The 22,292-nt window shown below is 38.1% G+C and overlaps 2 protein-coding genes across 3 annotated transcripts in view; one reads left to right on the top strand and one right to left on the bottom strand.

Moving 5' to 3' along the window:
* The window catches only part of LOC127413932 (oncoprotein-induced transcript 3 protein-like), a 21,121-nt gene extending 13,163 nt beyond the window's left edge, over nt 1-7,958 (top strand). The window contains exons 7-9 of the mRNA XM_051651512.1: nt 511-923; nt 3,047-3,146; nt 4,641-7,958. Of these exons, the coding sequence (XP_051507472.1) occupies nt 511-923; nt 3,047-3,146; nt 4,641-4,805 (678 nt within the window). The 3' untranslated portion in view covers nt 4,806-7,958. The remainder of the gene's footprint in view (nt 1-510; nt 924-3,046; nt 3,147-4,640) is intronic.
* Nucleotides 6,834-22,292, bottom strand: LOC127413943 (group XIIB secretory phospholipase A2-like protein). 2 transcript variants are annotated; one of them, XM_051651525.1, is made up of 4 exons: nt 21,799-22,292; nt 18,515-18,603; nt 10,598-10,763; nt 6,834-8,215 (listed from the first exon to the last, which is right to left on the bottom strand). In XM_051651525.1, exons 1-4 carry the CDS (start codon nt 22,187-22,189, stop codon nt 8,097-8,099), a joined length of 765 nt encoding a protein of 254 aa, XP_051507485.1. In that variant the 5' UTR covers nt 22,190-22,292; the 3' UTR covers nt 6,834-8,096. The 2 variants fall into 2 exon arrangements, with proteins under 2 accessions (XP_051507485.1, XP_051507486.1); XM_051651526.1 differs by having other exon boundaries at nt 18,527-18,603.

Genomic DNA, 22,292 nt, shown 5'->3' with positions numbered 1-22,292 from the left:
TTTTGTGGTGCATCTATGACACTTTAGTCTCACATGTTGACTTGCGTGCTCTTTAGTACTCATACCTTTGTCCTTTGCATTGCAAGTGCAACACTGTATCAGTTGAGCTACTGCGCAATTTGATCACACTGGCTTGTAAATGTAGTTGATAATGTAATGCAGACATTAAAAGTTATAAGTCATGCGCTAGTGTAAAAGTGTTTAGATGTGATAAGATAGATGTGAGGGACAATGTGAAAAATGTTTATGAACTAATATTATGTTGTTTTACTTGTGATTTGTGTGAAATTGAATTGTTGTAGTATTATTTATTTTATCAGGAAATTGCCGCAATATGAACAACGGGCCACATAGAAATTATTTTGCAATAGTGTAGTAATGTAGTAATGTGATTCTATATGACCAGGTTGGAAAAAATACATATTGCTTCCTCAAAAAAGTTTTATTTACTTATCTTGATAGTTCTCTGGGAATCTAGTGCAAAATCCTCTTCCTCTCTCTATGCTCCAGGTCACAGATGACAAAATCGTTGGCACTAACTTGGTGACAGGGTTGCCACGGTCGAGCCCTGGCAGCAGTGGGGACTTGATCGTTCGCACTAGTAAACTACTGCTGCCAATTACCTGTGAGTTTCCACGCCAATATGAGGTGTCTGATGGATACCTGCCCAGTCTGCGCAACACAGCACTCGAGCTAGCGGGCCACAGCGAAGGAATATTCCCCTTTACTCTTGAGCTCTTTAAGAGCGCAGAGTTTTCCGAGCCGTACAGCCAACCTCCTCAACTTCGGCTTCGGGACTCGCTGTACTTCGCCGTGGAACCTAGAGAACGGGTGGATGGCCTTGCTGCTTTTGTAGAAAGCTGTTTTGCCACACCTGGCCCCAAAGCTGATCAGGCCTTAAAATATTACCTCATAAAAGATGGGTAGGTATAGAGAGTTGTATTTACTGAGAAAAGCATTCAAATACACAGTGCTAATATGCTCCATTAAAGGTGCTGTATGCTATTTCAGCAGTCTTGCTAACTTCTGCTAGACTTAGCCACTGAATAAGAATGCCTCAATCCCTTCAACCACACACCCTCTCTCCAACCCCGTCCTTCAAAGACATGTCAGCAAACCAGAACACCTATTAAGCAGAGAAGCAGAAAGCATTTTTGATTGACTAAATTTTCTGATTGGCTAGTTAAAAAGTGCAGGCCACTCCCCCAAATCTGTTTTCAGAACGTAGTATGGCTGTCACTGAGACAGGTGTGATTTCTCAAGACCTATTTCAGTGAGGTCTGTCAGATAGTATGGACAATTTATGCGTTTTATATATATATATATATATATATATATATATATATATATATATACAGGTGCATCTCAATAAATTAGAATGTCATGGAAAAGTTCATTCATTTCAGTAATTCAACTCAAATTGTGAAACTCGTGTATTAAATAAATTCAATGCACACAGACTGAAGTAGTTTAAGTCTTTGGTTCTTTTAATTGTGATGATTTTGGCTCACATTTAACAAAAACCCACCAATTCACTATCTCAAAAAATTAGAATACATCATAAGACCAATAAAAAAAACATTTTTAGTGAATTGTTGGCCTTCTGGAAAGTATGTTCATTTACTGTATATGTACTCAACACTTGGTAGGGGCTCCTTTTGCTTTAATTACTGCCTCAATTCGGTGTGGCATGGAGGTGATCAGTTTGTGGCACTGCTGAGGTGGTATGGAAGCCCAGGTTTCTTTGACAGTGGCCTTCAGCTCATCTGCATTTTTTGGTCTCTTGTTTCTCATTTTCCTCTTGACAATACCCCATAGATTCCCTATGGGGTTCAGGTCTGGTGAGTTTGCTGGCCAGTCAAGCACACCAACACCATGGTCATTTAACCAACTTTTGGTGCTTTTGGCAGTGTGGGCAGGTGCCAAATCCTGCTGGAAAATGAAATCAGCATCTTTAAAAAGCTGGTCAGCAGAAGGAAGCATGAAGTGCTCCAAAATTTCTTGGTAAACGGGTGCAGTGACTTTGGTTTTCAAAAAACACAATGGACCAACACCAGCAGATGACATTGCACCCCAAATCATCACAGACTGTGGAAACTTAACACTGGACTTCAAGCAACTTGGGCTATGAGCTTCTCCACCCTTCCTCCAGACTCTAGGACCTTGGTTTCCAAATGAAATACGAAACTTGCTCTCATCTGAAAAGAGGACTTTGGAACACTGGGCAACAGTCCAGTTCTTCTTCTCCTTAGCCCAGGTAAGACGCCTCTGACGTCGTCTGTGGTTCAGGAGTGGCTTAACAAGAGGAATTCGACAACTGTAGCCAAATTCCTTGACACGTCTGTGTGTGGTGGCTCTTGATGCCTTGACCCCAGCCTCAGTCCATTCCTTGTGAAGTTCACCCAAATTCTTGAATCGATTTTGCTTGACAATCATAAGGCTGCGGTTCTCTCGGTTGGTTGTGCATCTTTTTCTTCCACACTTTTTCCTTCCACTCAACTTTCTGTTAACATGCTTGGATACAGCACTCTGTGAACAGCCAGCTTCTTTGGCAATGAATGTTTGTGGCTTACCCTCCTTGTGAAGGGTGTCAATGATTGTCTTCTGGACAACTGTCAGATCAGCAGTCTTCCCCATGATTGTGTAGCCTAGTGAACCAAACTGAGAGACCATTTTGAGTTGATTAGCTGATTGGCATGTCACCATATTCTAATTTTTTGAGATAGTGAATTGGTGGGTTTTTGTTAAATGTGAGCCAAAATCATCACAATTAAAAGAACCAAAGACTTAAACTACTTCAGTCTGTGTGCATTGAATTTATTTAATACACAAGTTTCACAATTTGAGTTGAATTACTGAAATAAATGAACTTTTCCACGACATTCTAATTTATTGAGATGCACCTGTATATATATATATATATATATATATATATATATATATATATATATATATATATATATATATAATTGCTTACAGCACCTTTACACAAAGGCTGGGTCTATATTTGGAAGCTATTGTGCACTAATGACCATATGTTTCCCAGCTGTATTTCAGATGAAACTGTGCGTCAGCTTTCTGCTAAAGACCAGCTCTCCAAGCACTACCAGGTCCCTGTCTTCAAGTTCATCGGCAAGGACAACAGAGTGAGTAAGAGGTGCATTCTGGATAATCCAGTTGGTGTGTCCATTGCATGTGCTTTTGTGTGCTAATGATCTAGCCTGCCACAGCTTAATGAGAGTATGAAAGAGAGAGAGACATAGGGGTCCCACTTTACATTGTCTTAAACTGCTAGGTACTTATGAAACAATAAGCTTTTGTCACAATTTACTTATTGTGTATGTGTTATTAGGCAAAACTTTCTTAATATTAGCATTTGCTGCTCTTGAGGTTTTGGTATGGGTAGGTTTAGAGGTAGGTTTAGGTCTAGGGTTAGGGTAATGGGTAGGGTCAAGAGTGTAATCACTGTAATAAAAAACACTGTTACTCTTGGGTTTTTCCAAAATCCTAAAACCAAGAACAAAATTAGTGAGCTTTCAAGCCACATCCACCAAATTTGGCACAGACCTTCAGCCTGTTCTGACTCAGATTCCTCTGACTTTTCGAACTGATCAGACTTATTGCTTCCCTGTATCGGACCTTCAAAGTGGTCAAAAATCCCACAGACTTACAATGACGGTTCTATCCAAAATTCAATCACTATTCAAGCTTCTAACAGGGTATTTAAACTTGGTCACGTCATGCATTTTTACTAATTGAACTGCTATCCGTTTGGATAATCACATTCCATTTACACTTGGCCACATCAATGTGTCTCCGCCATAAGGATATAAATCAGATCTTCAATTCCAGCACTATATGCAAATAAAATGGAGTTCACTTCCGTGATTATGCTAATGCAGGGCAGCGAATTTAAAAGATGTGATTTATTATTTGATTGCAAGTGGCTCTGTACCACATGCGAGCTACTGTATATACTGTGAACTTACACTAAACATTATGTACTTGGTCATCTAGTGTAAGAATTTTTCAAGGGGTAATGTCATTCACCATTAGCATTCACCATTAGCATTCACTGTTTTTCATTTGAAGGAAATGGCATTTCAAATGCATGTGATGTCTTGCCACTAGCTTTAGCATGTTAGCCAACCTGAGTCCAACATTGTTTCTCAAATGATATAGTTGTTTACACAATGTGAAGTCAAGAAAAAGCATTTAAGTCACCTTTATTAGGTGCTGTTGTCTCCAAATAATTTCGGCCATATCCACCATTTTTACATTTTTGTTAGGCCGGCATTGCGCCCTGGTAACCTATACCCTGTTGCTACGCAGAAAAAGCTGCATCCATTGAGTGCATAAAGTGTTCAGTGCCCCACACTTTCCAATTGAAAAAGTAAATCATCCATGAAGTCATAGTACATTTATGCCTTGATGCATTTTTTTAGTTTGAATGCACCACTCATGCTTTTTATACTACAAAATTCAAGACTCTTACCTCGGTGCTTTGCATTACAAGTGCAACAATTTATCAGTCACAAGAGAGCATTGTGTGAGGAGCAGACCAAAAAGTATGTTTTTATAAACTCATAATCTTTTTTAATTTATTTTGTCTGTAATACATGTGTGTATTTGTGTGTCAGGAGGTTTTCCTGCATTGCCATGTGCTGGTGTGTGGACAGGCACAAGGGGAATCTCGATGTACACAGGGCTGTCGAAAGCGTTTGAGAAGAGATCTCTGGACCAACCAGCACCATGAGCAAGATGTACTGTCCAGTGGACCCATTCATATACTACCAGACCCATAAGACACACACAGATTACACACCATCCACCTCTTATAAGCACTAATCCCACATAGTCACACACAAAACAACACAATCTACAGGCTATTTTACTGTATATAAACGCATCCATATCTCTAAGTAACTCTAAGTAACCGGGCACAATCTGTTGAGATTCCTCTCACCCTAAACAAATTGTCTTTTGGTGCCTCTAGGACATTTAGGGTGCTTTCACACTAGCACTGTCCCTGTCAGTAGTGTTCGCGGGCTGGGGCCCCCAGCGATAGCAATCTCCCTGTCTGTAGCAATCTCCAGGGGGACCACATCTGTTGCACCAGGAGGTGGGGGTGGTAGGAACGATCACCGCGGGGCCTGGTGCGACCGCACCAGTTGCACTGCCTTAAGGACGGCCCTGTCTGGGGTATGGTTCATGTGAACTCTGGTGCGGTTCACTGCTAATATGAATGCGATCGTACCAAATCATGGAAGTGAATCGCTATTGATGATGAATAATTCACGTCTTTGCAGGCTCCTGATCACAATTATTATGGTTTAATGAATTTCTCAAACCATCTTGTGCCTAATTAAATCACCTTCAGAGATGATTTCACCATCTCTTGAAAGGCATCTGCAGGCTTTCAGCAGACAAACGCTAATATTCTTCACATCATTCCACATTCAATGCATTTGTGGCAGACAAACATAATTGTCGTTTTGTGCATGTAAAGTTTTGGTGGTAAATCCTAAGAGATGAATACTTTAATAATACAGCGAAGCTGAGGTCTTCTTGAGTTGTTGCTTAGTTTCAGTGGTAAACAGCTGCTGATTGTACTCACGTTGATGATGTAATCAGACTGCGGTTCGGACCCAAGAAATATGATGTGAACAGAGACCAGCAGGGGCAGGGGCAGGGGCATGGGGGAGGAAACAAACTCGGGTTCGGTCCAAGCAATCAAACCAAGTGTGAAAGCACCCTTTTAGCCAAACATCAACTTGCTTAAAGCACATAACATACAGTACATTTGATTTAACATGGTAACAGCATTGAATTTGAAGCAATTCACACTAATCTCATGTACAGTAAACATGTATAATGCTTATGTATTTTTTAAGTAATGTTGAAGCATCCTAGCTGATGCATTGTGTTTTCAGTACAGCATCTGTTTGCCAGCCATCTGCCAGTAAGTGCACAAAACCATATTTTAGCCCAAGCAATTCACAGCATAAGCCTTCACAATTAAACTTCAGGACTTTAAAAAGCTTACAAAAAGTAAATGTTACAGTCTGTACACTTGCTTTGTCTTAAGTGACTAATATGCATATATGCACTGTTGTACTGAGGGAAAATAAATGATTTAAACTGCCAATAATAGAATACTTTTTGTCACAGTTTGTAGTTGTACACCCATTGTACAAAAAGGCCTCAGTTTGTTCCTGAGAGGCAGAATATGGCCTAACCCTCCCCACACCCTAATACTAACCATATGGAGCCTTTAATGCTAAGGAACCCTGCAAGCAACAACAAGAGCAGTGGTTCTCAAATTTTGTTTTTAGTCACGCCCCACCTTTGAAACAGTGGAACCTTTTCACCAACAATTAAGTCATTTTAATAAGCCAGCCAATGCATTAATTATATTCTACCACGTTCAAAGCAGTTTCCTGTCAATGTGAATGAGAAATAACCATAAAGCACAAACTAATTAAGACAAAATAGCTCTTAAAATGAACCCATATGCTAAATAAGACATTTCCTACCTGTTACTTGAAGACCTCAAATGTGGCCTTGTGCTCAGGAGTGTTGCTAATACATGTCTTCATGAGATTTTCTCTATCCAAGCAATTTATGTTAAACACAAACAAACACCAGAAGATGACTTTTTTGCTCCGCTGAGGTATTAGTGCCTTCCGCAGGGCGACGAATCACGAGAACACTAAAGTTCTTACCTGTGCTGTTTTTGTTTTTGTGTGTGTAAATTATTATAATTTCAAAGGATGAGTTTACACCTGAGTAAAGTGTAATATTCCTCTGAAGAAAAAACTTAATATTGAGGATTGATTCATTTGTTTTTATTCATATAAACTGTAATACAATATGTATCATTAAACAACAGTAATGATACAATAACACAATTTAATCTTAATTTACCGTTTCATTGTTAACGATCACTTTTATTTTATTTTATTTTTTTTTGCTTTTGTGCAAATAAAAGGAAAAAAGGGAGAATGAAAAGTTCACTAGTGTCCATCACCATCACAGGGTCTCTCTTCAGTTCAGCAGAGCCCTGCCCACAAGCATGACAAATCTCTCCGAAATGGGACACAATTTTTATTAACATAAATGATATACTGAAAGCCAAAATTGCATTATACCTACTGCATTAATACAATGAAATATATGAAATTTCGTTGATACTGTTTTCCAGTCTTGCTCACTAGGAGGTGCTTCAGCACCCTCAGCACCCCCCCTTCCCGCGCCTTCCATATAACTGTGAATAAAGCCAAATTGGATTTAGTTTGGAACAGTGTTGCTTAATACATTAAATATTAGTCTTATACAAACATAGATTGTCAGTTATTGTGGGGCGTTTATGTTGCCATTTGCCCGTTTCGTCTCTTCTTCTTTTATTTATTTTTGTTTTTAAAAACAGGTTTTTGAGACAATATTTATTACTGATAATTTGTCTTCTCATATGACAAAATTGCACACAGTGACAAACTACAAATATGTTTGACAGATACTTTTAAACATACCATATACAATGTTTTGATTTACTAAAATGTATCCACTAGCACCAGTTCAAGGGTTAATGAGTGAATCTCCCAAAACCTGCCAGGAACATGTGCAAGGCATATTTGACTCCAAAATCAACAATTATAAATATGTTATTTTTCTTAAAGAAAATGAAACTTATTTTGAGGATCTTTAAAATTCTATGCATTGTGACATAAAAACATTAAGCAATTAAACAATTAAGCTCCCTTACCCCATTCTTATAATAATAATAATAAAAAATAAAAAAATCTCATAAGTGTAACTGTTGTTTACATAAAGCATTTAAACATCATGCTAGTACTTGTTGTGCTGCGTTTCATTTATGTGGATGTAAATTAAAAATCTAATTATTTATAGAGAGAGAGAGAGAGAGAGAGAGAGAGAGAGATTTAAAAAAAATAAAAGGTAATATTACAGTAATGAATATCTATTGAAAATACCTCAATTGAGGTTTAGTGACATTCACCCTAATACTGCCCTCTTTAAACCTGTACAGTGTTTGTAAGTGTTGAAGATGGTATGTTTTCGTGGTTTGCAGGTCTTCACAGCTCATCCTTCTCATCTCCTTCACAATAGCATGCTGCCCTCTGGCTGTTCATGAAGGGCCTGCAGCCCAAAGTCCACACAGTGTTATACATGGTATCAGCAAACGTCTCGCACGCTGAGGGATAGAAAGAAAGGATGTGAGAGAAGGCATTTGGTCCTGTTTGCAAAAGTGTCCTTACAAATGATAATTACAGTAATATTTCTTTTGTAGCACATCTGCATGTTTTTGCTTGATCTTAGCCACAAGAGATAATGGCTTTGTTCCAAAACCTGGTGTTCTACCTTCCTGTAGTCTTAAAGGCCCCGGCACACTTCATACAAAATCAAAGAACGAACGGGTGTGATGTCATTTAGAACAAAATCTGGCCAAAACGAAGGTGTTTTTGAGCTCGTTTCGGTGGTTCGTAACAGCTCGCCAGTACAAACTTTCAGGAAAACTTTGTACCGGCTGCTAAACACCTTCTTACTGCCATTGGTCCACATTATCGGTAGGTGTGACCTAGAGCTCCACCTTCTTTGAGGCCGACAGCTGATTCCAGTTCAGTCAGTTAAGATCAGTTAACATGAACACACCGGCGTGTAGAGTTATTAGCGAGCTGGTGTGCAAATTTCCCTACATCTAAATGATCATTCCCTTAGACACATTTTCCAAGAACAAGTCATGTGATTTTTTTTTGTTTAATTAGTCTACAAAAGGAATCAAATCTATTCAAATACTCTTAAGTGCCCATTCACTCTGTTGTTTGATATGCTGTTTCACTCATGTGGCGTCTGCAGTGAAAGCCAGTCCCACACCTGCCCAAAGTAAGATATGCCTATCATCATTCTACCCATTAACACTCTTTAATCGACCTTATTCAGCCCCACCCCTTTTCAGTGCTCCGCTCTACTGTAGTTTGTCATCTAACTTCCTATTTGTTTTGAAACTACTTAGAACAGTCTAACTCAAAATGGATTGTGTGTGGGAGAACAGAAAGTATTTTTCACCAAGATTTGATGGTGTGAGTCTACGCCACCCCTTTACAACGTGAATATGCTAGTGAGGTGTTTTGCTGCCACTGTAAATGTACATTTTCCAGACACCAACGGAGGTGAATTGGACCTGGAATTGATTGCAGATCACATTCGGACAGCAATGCCACACTGTGCTTTTTAACGATACAAAAGTTTAATTGCTATACGTGTAATTCTGCTTAATTTTTAGGTTCCAACTTGTTAATAATTTTTGTTAAAATGTGTAGCTGACATGAAATTTTATCACTGAAAAAATCTGATCAACTTAACTGTAACACGGTGAGTGAATAACATTAGAAGATGGCCAGATGTGTCGTACAGAGATATTTTCTTGGAATTTCATGAGCACAGAGGCATATTAGTACATCCATAGTGTGAAGGTAGGATCTTGTGGATTTATGAAAGTCATAACTCTAAATCCACTGTAAACCTGTAAATCCACTTTGCTAGCTAATTTCACTTTGACATCAACACCATAGTTATCTATGTAGCAACTGTTAAAGCAGAAGTTCCAAGACAAAATATTCAAGATGGCTGCATGCTATTTTCTCTGGCGCAAAAGGTGAATGCACCCATCTTTGCAGTAGTATCAGTGTCATCATACAATACAATAACAGAGGGTAAGCGGAGAACATTATGGCTGTGTATAGCATGTTAGTGCATTAGCTCCAAGAATGCAGAATGTAAACATGACAAATTACACATTATCAACTGATTATATATTACATTAAATCATCACTGAGTGGTTAAAACAGCTTCTTTTACTGATCACGTGTGAATCCTACTCATAGAATGAGGCATGAAGTCATTGATAACACATTATAATGTCATATTAGTTGAGGTTTTACAAGTAGTCTTGAGCATCCTTATATTTAAATGTACCTCTAAACGCCTCCCCCAGTGCTGTGGCCGGTGTCTGAATGTTTACGAACAGTATGTCGTTGCTCAAACTTCTTTTTGGCTCTGAGCGAAGAATGAAGAAGCACTTTGCTGTGAATGTACCGGGTCCTTAAGGGGTTGTTCATACGCATTCAAAAACATGTTGGAGGATCGCTGGGGTCTTAAGACTAAATACATTTATAGTACATTTTTTAAACTACTTTTAACTTTACACAGTATCTTAAAAATAACATGAAACTACACACTGAAAAATTGCGGGGTGCGACACAGCTGTCAACAACAAAAAACACTGCAGATGGAATGCAATGTGTTCTGTGCGAATGGCTCTAAGGCAGCATCCTAACTGAGATGGAGCCTCATACGTGAATGATTTGGAACGCAACTCATACAAATAGCGCTCATCATCGAGCAAACTCGACTCACAATTTATTTCAATAAAGTTTTGAGTTAGCATGCTGCTAAGCTAACAATGTGATACTCTAATAAGCATAAAAATGGATAGCACACACAAGTATTGGGTAAAATAGTTAATTAGTTAAACAGCCAATGTGTGATCTGCATGTGCTATCAGAGCATTTCACACCTTCAACTTTTGACACAAAGCCCAGACTCTTCTTGAGGTCAGCACAGATGCTGTGGAGACACCAGCGGAACTTGGTGTCACAGCGGTACTTGTTGGAGCCACAGGTGTCGTAGCAAATATCAAGCTGGTTACAGCATTTGGTCATGGCGGGGACACCCATATCAAACTGTGGAGGAACAGTACATTACACAACATGAGCATTACAACTCTCTTACTCTCTGTAATAAAAATGAAAAGTCTCAGTTATAGCATGGTGTTCACTGTATTGTAGATATCATGAGGCTTAACTGATGATGAGACTTAACTGACTTTTTTTGTAAAGGACAGAACCTTTACAAAAAAAGTACTATGGCAGTACCATGGTACAGTGATGGTAAGTAACAGATGGTACCATGATAACCATCTGTTCTGAATGATTACTGTATTCATGCACCATGGTATTTACATGGTATTCTAAGGCACTTATAGAAGAAAATTGTGTTTCTTCAACTTTGGGCACTTTTAGCATTGTGGACTTCTAGAAAGTAAAGTCTTGTTAAAAATGTTTTCATCTCTTCATTAATCAAAATACTTTTTGAATGTAACTGTATTCTAATTACCAATGATTTAAATTGAAACTGTAGTGGAATACAGTTACTTATCTTTTGTATTTTAAATACGTAATCCCCGTTACATGTATTCCATTACTCCCCAACCCTGGCTGCATGGATTAACTTTTTGTGCTCCACACCCTTGATTTTGTTTGTATAAAATAAACCTTTATATTTGATTTTGTTACAATCTGCCTCCAACCATTTTTTATTTTGTTTATTCATTTATTTATTTACTTTGCATGTTCAAACAACCAGTATGAGTTCTCCCACAGTGAAAAATAACAAGACATCGAAACAACACACTTGTTTAGAGACATTTAAACATGTAATCATTTGTAATTTTATAATGCATTTTCATAGTTTAATATTGAAATTCTGGGGCAAGGCTAAAACAATCAAATCTATACCTAAAAGACATTTGATAAGAACCAAAAATCAATGATAAAGGCCTGGTAAAAAGTTTCCTATTCTGTTTTAATGTGACCTTCGTGTTACAAAAAGAAAAGTTGAAACCAGTTCATTTGAATTAAAATCAACCCCTGGGACATAAAGTTGAAGGAACACCCTACTATGCCATTACCATGGTACCATGTCCAAAACACAAAGGCAATACCACAGTACTTTTTTTGTTGGAGATGAATGGAGGAATGTGATTTCTATTATATAATGAAAAAGTTATTATAAGAAGTTATTATAATTTTAAGGACCTCACACCAGGGTTGGGAGGGTTATTTTTTAATGTAATCTGTTACATATTACTGATTACTTAACAATAAATGTAATCAGTAATGTAATCCAATTACATAAATAGGAAAGTAATGTAATCAGATTACTTTTAATTACTTTTGGATTACCACAAGTGCGCATATGTAAATAAAGTCAAGATAAAACCAATATGATCTTTAAAACTTTAAATTATGCCTTGAATGCAAACAGAACATGTTTGAGTAATATTATTAGTACTGTTGTAGCTGTTATTATATCTAAGGAAAAGAAATGCGCACTGCACCTACCAACAAAACAGAAAATGAGCTGTTAATGTTGAACAACTCAGTATTTTTAAAGAAATCAGGTGAGTTCTCTGTCTGCTACAGAAAAAGAACATTTCTCATAAAGCAAATATAATCAGAACAGATTCACTGAATTATGTCCTGGTTAATATTAAACTAAATCTGACAGGATATACCTCAGATTCCAAAACATATTGCAGTTAATGTGTATAGGCAATTGTAATTTGCACTATTCATTAACTTCAGACTGTATTCAATAGGTAGATCATACATTATCATCATCATCATTGTTAGTATTGTCATAATTAAATGCTGGAGAGTGTCTTTCCTCTGCTTGCTCATGATCCAATGTCAAACATCACCAGCTAACAGTTTACAGTGCATCCGGAAAGTATTCACAGCGCTTCACTTTTTCCACATTTTGTTATGTTACAGCCTTATTCCAAAATGGATTAAATTCATTATTTTCCTCAAAATTCTACAAACAATACCCCATAATGACAACGTGAAAGAAGTTTGTTTGAAGTCTTTGCAAATGTATTAAAAATAAAAAACGGAAAAAATCACATGTACATAAGTATTCACAGCCTTTGCTCATTACTTTGTTGAAGCACCTTTGGCACCAATTACAGCCTCAAGTCTTTTTGAGTATGATGCTACAAGCTTGGCACACCTATTTTTGGGCAGTTTCTCCCATTCTTCTTTGCAGGACCTCTCAAGCTCCATCAGGTTGGATGGGGAACGTCGGTGCACAGCCATTTTCAGATCTCTCCAGAGATGTTCAATGGGGTTCAAGTCTGGGCTCTGGCTGGGCCACTCAAGGACATTCACAGAGTTGTCCCGTAGCCACTCCTTTGTTATCTTGGCTGTGTGCTTAGGGGCGTTGTCCTGTTGGAAGATGAACCTTCGCCCCAGTCTGAGGTCCAGAGCGCTCTGGAGCAGGTTTTCATCAAGGATGTCTCTGTACATTGCTGCATTCATCTTTCCCTCGATCCTGACTAGTCTCCCAGTTCCTGCCACTGAAAAACATCCCCACAGCATGATGCTGCCACCACCATGCTTCACTGTAGGGATGGTATTGGTGAGGTGATGAGCGGTGCCTGGTTTCCTCCAGACATGACGCTTGCCATTCAGGCCAAAGAGTTCAATCTTTGTTTCTCATGGTCTGAGAGTCCTTCAGGTGCCTTTTGGTAAACTCCAGGCGGGCTGTCATGTGCCTTTTACTGAGGAGTGGCTTCCGTCTGGCCACTCTACCATACAGGCCTGATTGGTAGAGTGCTGCAGAGATGGTTGTTCTTCTGGAAGATTCTACTCTCTCCACAGAGAAATGCTGGAGCTCTGTCAGAGTGACCATCGGGTTCTTGGTCACCTCCCTGACTAAGGCCCTTCTCCCCTGATTGCTCAGTTTGGCCAGGCGGCCAGCTCTAGGAAGAGTCCTGGTGGTTCCAAACTTCTTCCATTTATGGATGATGGAGGCCACTGTGCTCATTGGGAGCTTCAATGCTGCAGAAATATTTCTGTACCCTTCCCCAGATCTGTGCCTCGATACAATCCTGTCTCGGAGGTCTACAGACAATTCCTTGGACTTCATGGCTTGGTTTGTGCTCTGACATGCACTGTTAACTGTGGGACCTTAAATAGACAGGTGTGTGCCTTTCCAAATCATGTCCAATCAACTGAATTTACCACAGGTGGACTCCAATCAAGTTGTAGAAACATCTCAAGGATGATCAGTGGAAACAGGATGCACCTGAGTTCAATTTTGAGTGTCATGGCAAAGGCTGTGAATACTTATGTACATGTGATTTTTTTCGTTTTTTATTTTTAATAAATTAGCAAAGATTTCAAACAAACTTCTTTCATGTTGTCATTATGGGGTATTGTTTGTAGAATTTTGAGGAAAATAATTAATTTAATCCATGTTGGAATAAGGCTGTAACATAGCGCTGTGAATACTTTCCGGATGCACTGTATGGCTGATTTCTATGTTTCTGTTTAAGTTTTGATTCCAAAAAGAAAACAAAATCTAGTTTTAAAGAATAGATCAAAACAGATTGAAGCTTTTAGTGTGTCTTTCCTAATTACTATAAGTGTTGAACATGTTACATTTGCCAGATTGTTTCCCTCACCCTGACATTTGAACTGTTCTCAACAATCATTTATCAAAATCAGATACATTCTTCATTGAACTTTCTTTCCTAAGAATGTAAAACACATTTTCAATTAATTTGATATTTATGTGTACAGTTTGGATTTGTTAATAATGCTCAGGGATGCAAAATCATGAGAGGTGAAAAAGGAGAGAAAGTCATAGCAGGTTTTCCATTTTTTCAGTTTTCATTGTTGTTGTATTCAAAAAAAATTTTTTTCTTAAATGATGAAGTTTTAAGTACCATTCACCTGAGGGAGGGGTCATTTTTTCAAATTCAATACGGAATAACATACAGGACGTCCTGGCTAATACAGTACAGCTCCCATTTGCAACCATGCAAACCAGGCACTGGATTTCTATTCCATACCAGCAATGATGCGCAGATCGTGTCAGTATTGGCAGCTATTCCTGCTCCGGCCACGGATTTCTTTGAGCACAAAGACTAACTCATTTTAACACATTTTAATATTAACTAATTTTAGCTAACCTAGCTAATGTGATTTCCGTGTGGCTCTTATTACCTTCACATTCCCAGGTCCTTGGATAATGAGAGCATCTTCACAGCTGGAAGCCATAAATTCCACTGAACTTTAATGTTGATTCACTTTTCTCTTTTAAAGAGTGAATAATGCATGTTCTTCCTTGGCAATCGTGATGAAGCAGCTGTTTGCCTCAAGAGCAGAGCGCTGATGTGAGACAGGTGTTATTTGCGCATGCGACAGTACAAGGCGCTCCTGACTCAAGTGAGTCATGAGAGAGAACCCGAAGAGAACGCACATCTCTCACTCTAAACAAACAGTTGTCTGTGTCACTCTATGTCAGGAAAATGCACTATTTTGTCAGAAATTAAAAAAAAATTAAAAATCCTGACAGTAATCCCAATTTTATAAAAATGTAACTGTAATCTGTGTGCGATGGTTTTATGTAACTGTAACGGATTACAGTTACCTGATTTTTGTATCCTGATTACCTAACGCCGTTACAAGTAATCTGTTACTCCCCAAGCCTGCCTCTCTCTCACAAACACACACACACACACACTCGCACGCACCCCGAACAACAACACCACCACCAAGAACTTGTTAGTCACAAGAAATTAACCAAGCAGTAAAAAGTTTGGACATACTTGACTGAATTTCTCATCATATTAAAAACATTTTGATCTATAGGCTTATGTTTGAATGCTGTAGATAGGCTGTAGTTTCATTTCTTTTATTTGTTTGTTTTATACGTATGAGCTAGACTGCATGCACCTCAGGCTGAAAGAATGAACAGACTGTACAGAGTTGGAATCAAGACAAAGGTTGAAGACTTTGAAGAAGCTGAAAGGAATAGTTCGCCCAGAACGGAAAATTCTCTCATCATTTACTCACTCTCATGCCATCCCAGATGTGTATGACTTACTTTCTTCCGCTGAAGAATAAAGACTTTTATAAGAATATTTCAGCTCTGTAGAAATGAATGGTGGCCAGAACTTTGAAGCTTCAAAAAGCAGAACAAGTCAGCATAAACATAATCCATCAAACTCCAGTGGTTAAATCAGTGTCTTCTGAAGTGATCCTGTTGGTTTTAGGTGAGAACAGACCAAAATGTAACACCTTTTTCACTATAAATCTTGACATCAGCAGTCTCCTTAGCAATCATGATTTCAAGCTTGATTACACTTCCTTAGCATGCATCAAGCACTAGGAAGTGTAATCAAGCTTGAAATCAAGATCGTGCCTAGAGACTGCAGTGTTAAGAAATACAGTGAAAAAGGAGTTATATTTTGGACTGTTCTCACCCAAAACCAACTGGATCACCTCAGAAGATATGTATTTAACCACTGGAGTCTTATGGATTACCTTTATGATGCCTTTATGTGATATCTGGACTCTCAGAGTTCTGGTCACCATTCACTTGCATTGTATGGACCAACAGAGCTGAAATATTCTTCTAAAAATCTTAATTTGTGTTCTGCAGAAGAAAGAAAGTCATACACAGCTGGGATGGCATGGAGGTGAGTAAATGATGAGAGAATTTTATTTTTCTAGTGAACAATCCCTTTAAATATTTGATATGTAGTTTTGATTTCTTTAACATTTTCTGGTCACTTCATAATTCCTAAACAACAACTTGTGTTATTTGATAGTCATGATGACTTCTGTTGACTTATTATTCTAAAATGTTGGAAATAGTAATTAAAAAACATAAGGCGTGTCCAAACATTTGACTGGTAGTGTAAATACAGAATCATACATCTTTTGACTTCACTGAAGCTTTTAAAGCACCCCATTTTTAGCAAAACAATAGAGAATCATTGCTGTGACACAGTTCAGCAAAAATCAGCATAGAAAGTAAAATAATTTCTCTACAAGCACAGGACGTTTCTATAGTTTCTTCCATGCTTCCCTCCATGATTAACATATAGCCATCAGACGAGAGACTCATTCTGAAATTTAATCTATAGTATAACTACCTGCAGGAAACAATTCAGTTCTTCTCTTTGCCTTTGTAGACTTGGTGACGCCAGCTATATTTGGAAATTACTTTGGGATAATACATTTTGCTCTTTTGAAAAGTATAAGTTCTTTACAGGATTCAACAATGGAGTCTAGAGTGTGATTGTAATTTGTTCAAGGTGAAAGATGAGACAATTACAGTTGTGGCCCACATTGAAACAGGGCACGGATAAACAGCCTTAATTAAGTGCTTTCTGAATGGACATCTTAAACTTGGAAGTTGGAATTTATTTGGGAGCCTGAAAATGCACAAAGGACCGGATTTGAGTCTTTGTATGGAATGAAATTGGCTCATTTGCCTTTCTCTATCCTGACACCATTCCCATCAGCTCCTTGGCTGGCTGCCATCAGACTTTCTCAGTGGCCAAATCACCTTAGACCAAGCACACACTCCTAGACAGAAGTTTATTGTCCTGCTCCCACTTAAAGACTCACAGTTTCATGTTTTATTGATGTACACTGTGCACAACAAATTGCAGACTAGGTGCATCAATTCAAAGATTTTCCTCCCAGACTGCAACTACAATCTAAACATTTCGTTCTCACACAAACCCGTGCACAAAATTATGCAAGTGTTGATTGTCGACAAACAACATGGAGCTCATGGCTGCTCTCTCACAAGTTGGGACAGTGCACCACCTGACGACTGGTCAGTTACATTCAGTGCCGGTCCTACCCCACTTGGCACCCTAGGCGAGACCCTCAGCCCGCACGTTAGACATATTCATTGAGAAGAACCGACTCAAAAGAGTGATTAATTCACGCATTGGGCATCACTTCGATTCACGAGCCCCGTGCTCATGAGTCTATGGCCATGTACTATTCATACTAGTCTCACTGTTTTTTGCCAAACACAGGTATAACAGTGTGATGAGGAGGAGGGCGTGGCCGGGCCGTGACGATCAGCTGACCAGCGGGAGAGCGAGATAAAGGGGAGCCTGAGGCACCAGTTCGAGAGAGAGACGCACAAAGCCGCATTGCATGTGTGTCTGTGTTTATGTTTGTTTTATGTTGAGTTTCTTATGAAACTTTATGTTTACTGTTCAGCCGGTTCCCGCCTCCTCCTTGCCCGTCCTTTATCTGTTACAAACAGAAACAGTAAGAGTAGTATGGTAGTAAGGCATTTAGTACACGGTCTATTTGTTTCGTGGGAGGTGTCACAACACGTCATCGGAACACACAGGGCGCATTTTGTTTGACAGAGATTGAACACATACTTATTGGCTCGGTAGATTGTGCCCCTGAAGCGATGCCGCCCTAGGTGCTCGCCTATGTCGCCTAATGGGTTGACCGGCCCTGGTTACATTTCAAACCAGCTTGAAATTTGTTGTAATGTTAGTAAGTAGTCACAGCATGCCTCACAAGTGCACACACTACAAGCATCAGCGAAGGGCATTTCTTCACCTCCTCTAAGCTTATATTAAGGATGAAGAACAATTAGTTTCTTTGTTCTTTTTCTCAAAAAACTAAAAAACAGCAGGGCCATCTTTGTGTTATCAGGTATCAGGTGCTTAAGGCACAGCAAAACAAAAATTATAATTGGTCAGCACACACTAGATAGAAGCAGTTCCCAAAGGATCATGCATGTTGATTGATCTTATCAAAACTTCAAGGGGAAACTAGTGATTAATGTGTGTTAGTAAAGATAAAGAGACACATACACTGTTTGGTACCTGGAAGCCAAGCAGTGTGGTGCTACAACCATCAGGTTCAGGCATCTGATAGCCAGGGCGAGGCTGAGGAGCTTTACCTGAGAAACAACCATAATTCAATAATAATTATACAGATATTTATTCGTATACTCTTCATACAAGTAGTAGCTTAAAGAGCTTAATGTCGAAGTCTTGGAAAAATTATACAAAGAAAATTAATTAATTAAATTAATTAATTAAATTAAAAATTAAACTAAAAGTGTGATTAAAAAGGTGTATTTTCAAAGTTTCTTTAAATGACAGTGTAATACAACATGAAAGCGACTTTCTGAGTTTAGAAGCATAAAACTCCTCTGCAATATTGTGAGTATTTCACATGGCATTTGCATAAGATCAGTATTTAAAGGTCTCCTGTCACATATAGGAACATAGACTAGAAACAGTATGTTACAGAACACTATGGAGGGCCAAATTACTCAAAATTAAATCTTTAAATAATTTTTCTAAATAATTAACTAAATCATTAAATATTAAATGAAATAAATAAATATGATAAACTATTAAAAACTAAATTAATTAAATTAATCATTAAATCATTATATAAATTAAAAAATGCCCCTTGTGTTTAATTTTAACATTAGTTTGCAACAATTTTCATTTTAGCATTATCTTTTTCAAAGATTTTTTTTTAAGCAAGAGCTTTGTGTCTAGTTTAGCATTCAATCAGTACTCAAAGCATACAGAACAATAATAATTAAAAATAATAATTATCATTATTATTTTAAATAATAAATAAATAGCTAATAATGGTAGAGTCACATTGGGTAACCTCCTCGTGGTCGCTGTAATGTGGTTCGTTCTCGGTGGGGCGCGTGGTGAGTTGAGCATGGATGCCGCTGTGGATGGCGTGAAGCCTCCATACGCGCTATGTCTCCGTGGCAACGGGCTCAACAATAAGATGTGTGGGTTGACGGTCTCAGACGCGGAGGCAACTGGGATTCGTCCCACTATGCCACCACGAGGACTTAAAAGCACACTGGGAATTGGGCATTCCAAATTGGGAGAAAATGTGTAAGTTTGTCAATCTGAAATCAAAACATTGAGATTTAAATAAATAAATAGAATAAAATGGAATGCCTATGAGATGTTCGGATTTGTCTGTATGATCTGTAGAGTGGTGTGATCAACTGGCCCCATGCCGAGCCATGCCTTTGTCAACAACTGCAGTCAGAGGTCATTTCGGTGAGGTAAAGGCATGTTTCAAATAAACAACTGACCAAGAACCCTATACTGTGATTGATTCATTTTAGATGTAACTGGGACTTTTCAATGGAAAGCATTAAATCTAATTTAAAATACAGTAAATCCAGTGTTGCACTAGTGGTGCCAGTATTCAACCGTAAACTTAGTTTTGTAAGCAATAACTAAATTTATAGGTAAAACTATAACATCTGCATATTGTAAAGCATGTTTTCCTGAAAGAAATCCCCCCCCCCCTTTTTATTTATTTATATTATTTTTCATCATTAACATGTCATTCCAAACCCATATGCTGTTTTTTATATATATATATATATATATAATTTTAATTTTATTTTTCCCGTGGAACATAAAAGGAGATATTTTGGAGAATGTACAAGCTGTTTTTCCAACATAAAACGACCAAGGATCATAGTGACCACAGCCAGGGTTGGGGAGTAACGGAATACATGTAACAGATTACGTATTTAAAATACAAAATATAAGTAATTGTATTCCACTACAGTTACAATTTAAATAATTGGTAATTAGAATACAGTTACATTCAAAAAGTATTTTGATTACTGAAGAGATTACTTTGCATTTTATTGTCATTTGTTTCATTTAATATTTAGTCCTTTCAGATGGAAAACATTTCTACATATAAATGATGCGATCAAAAGTGCATTTGAACAGCGGTGAAACACTTTCTTATGATGTGTTACATTCATATGAGCAGACAGAGAAGTAAGTTAGAAGTAAATTTGGAGCAGAAGAAATAGAAATAAACCTTGTGTAAATTGTCAGCTTTGCGCTAAGCTAAAATGCTATTTCTAGCCATTTTACATGCACGTTACCAGGCACGATCATATTTTTTATCAAGAAAATTCAAGTTGGATCATAATTTCTTTTTTTCTAGTAAGGCCTTTGATATTAGGGCAAAAATCATATTCTTGATAATAATTTTTGTATTGTTTTCCTGTAAAAATATCTACAAATCCTTAAAACAAGATCAATTTGATTAATCTTGTTTTAGAAACAACACTGCATAAGATATTTAGGTTTTTCAGAGAATGTATTTTTAACATGTGTATTTTGTCTTACTGTACTGGCAGAGTTTTTATAGTCAAAACAAGTGAAAAAATCTACCAGTGCTGAAGAAGAAATCCAAAGTATTTAGAATACATTACTGACCTTGAGTAATCTAACGGAATATGTTACAAATTACATTTTACAGCATGTATTCTGTAATCTGTAGTGGAATACATTTCAAAAGTAACCCTCCCAACCCTGAGCACAGCTGTCAAGCTTCAAAGTTGTGAAAAAACAAAAAAACAAAACAAAACAAAAAACATCATAAAAGTATCATGAAAGTAGTCCATATGAATCATGTGCCATTTTTTTATTTTATATACTATAGTGCAAGTCTTCCAAAGCCATGCAATATCTTTATGTGAGGAACAGTCCAAAATTTAAGACATTATTCACTGGTAATCTTTCCCTCCTCTGTAGCTCTCAAATCTCATTCTCTATTCTGCATATTTAAGTTCTGTCACAACATGCGAGAACCAATGCCATTTGGCTTCAGTGATGTCAAATGGGGTGGGATCCATCTAAAGGAGACATTTTTGCTCAATGAGATCTGAGAGGTCCTGTGTAAGGGAAGATTTTCAATGAATAATCATTTAAATTTCAGTCAGTTCCTCCGACAAAGCTATTGCATGGCTTCTGAAAACTTGGAATGTAGTGCACAAGTTATATGGGCTGTTTGTATGGTACTTTATGGTGTTTTTCGGAGCTTGACTGTCATCGTCACCATGAACTGCTGTATGTAAAAGAGGAGCATATACATTCTGCTAAATAATTCCTTTAGTGTTCCACTGAGAGGAGATAATTACAGAATTTTTATTTTGAGTAAACTATTCCTTTAACTATTTGGTTTTATAGCTGTAATCTTTGCCAAAAGTACTTAATGTCACATAATCTGAGAAAGGTCACCTGATGCACATTGAGCAAAGTATAAAAAACAAACACCAAAATGCTATTTCACTTACCATATCTACAGCGGTACTGACACACACCATCCTTGCCTCCCATCAGCTCCAGTATAGAGTCAAAATATCCATTAACTGCCTGGAAGCTCCCCCTGATAGAGCTGAAGCCCCAGTTCAACTCATCCTCTGATTCTTGGGGGGAACTCTGGGACTCTGCATGTTTTTCCTCCACATGGGATCCTGCCAAGAGGATGTCTTCAGCCTGGAAGTCTCCAGTAGCTGGGTCATTTACTGGAACCTCGGCATGGTCTACATTTGGGGCCTCATCAGCCTGAGTTCCAGGCAAAACAGACCCGTCAGCTGCAGTCCATTCAACAGAGGCCTGGATGAGCGTGGCAGCCAAGCCTGAGGAGATACACAGCAGGAGCAGCGCCAACACACGGGGAAACATGATGTGGCACTGGGTCCTGTAGGGTCCAAGAAGAACAGTAGACGGATAGAGGACGAAGAACTTAGAGAAAGAGTGAGCAGCACAAACAGACACTGTTGATAGT

Source organism: Myxocyprinus asiaticus, chromosome 23 (genome assembly GCF_019703515.2).
Source record: "Myxocyprinus asiaticus isolate MX2 ecotype Aquarium Trade chromosome 23, UBuf_Myxa_2, whole genome shotgun sequence".
NCBI lineage: Eukaryota > Metazoa > Chordata > Actinopteri > Cypriniformes > Catostomidae > Myxocyprinus > Myxocyprinus asiaticus.
Note: the sequence above shows the minus strand (reverse complement) of the source record. Positions and strands in the feature narration are given on the sequence as shown.

Excerpts from the sequence above, each read along its gene's own strand:
- LOC127413943 (XM_051651525.1), bottom strand. The coding sequence starts at position 22,189 with ATGTTTCCCCGTGTGTTGGCGCTGCTCCTGCTGTGTATCTCCTCAGGC. Across the intron at positions 18,604-21,798 it reads TCAGTACCGCTGTAGATATG|GTAAAGCTCCTCAGCCTCGC; the intron begins GTAAGTGAAATA and ends GTTGTTTCTCAG. Across the intron at positions 10,764-18,514 it reads GCTTCCAGGTACCAAACAGT|TTTGATATGGGTGTCCCCGC; the intron begins GTATGTGTCTCT and ends GTTCCTCCACAG.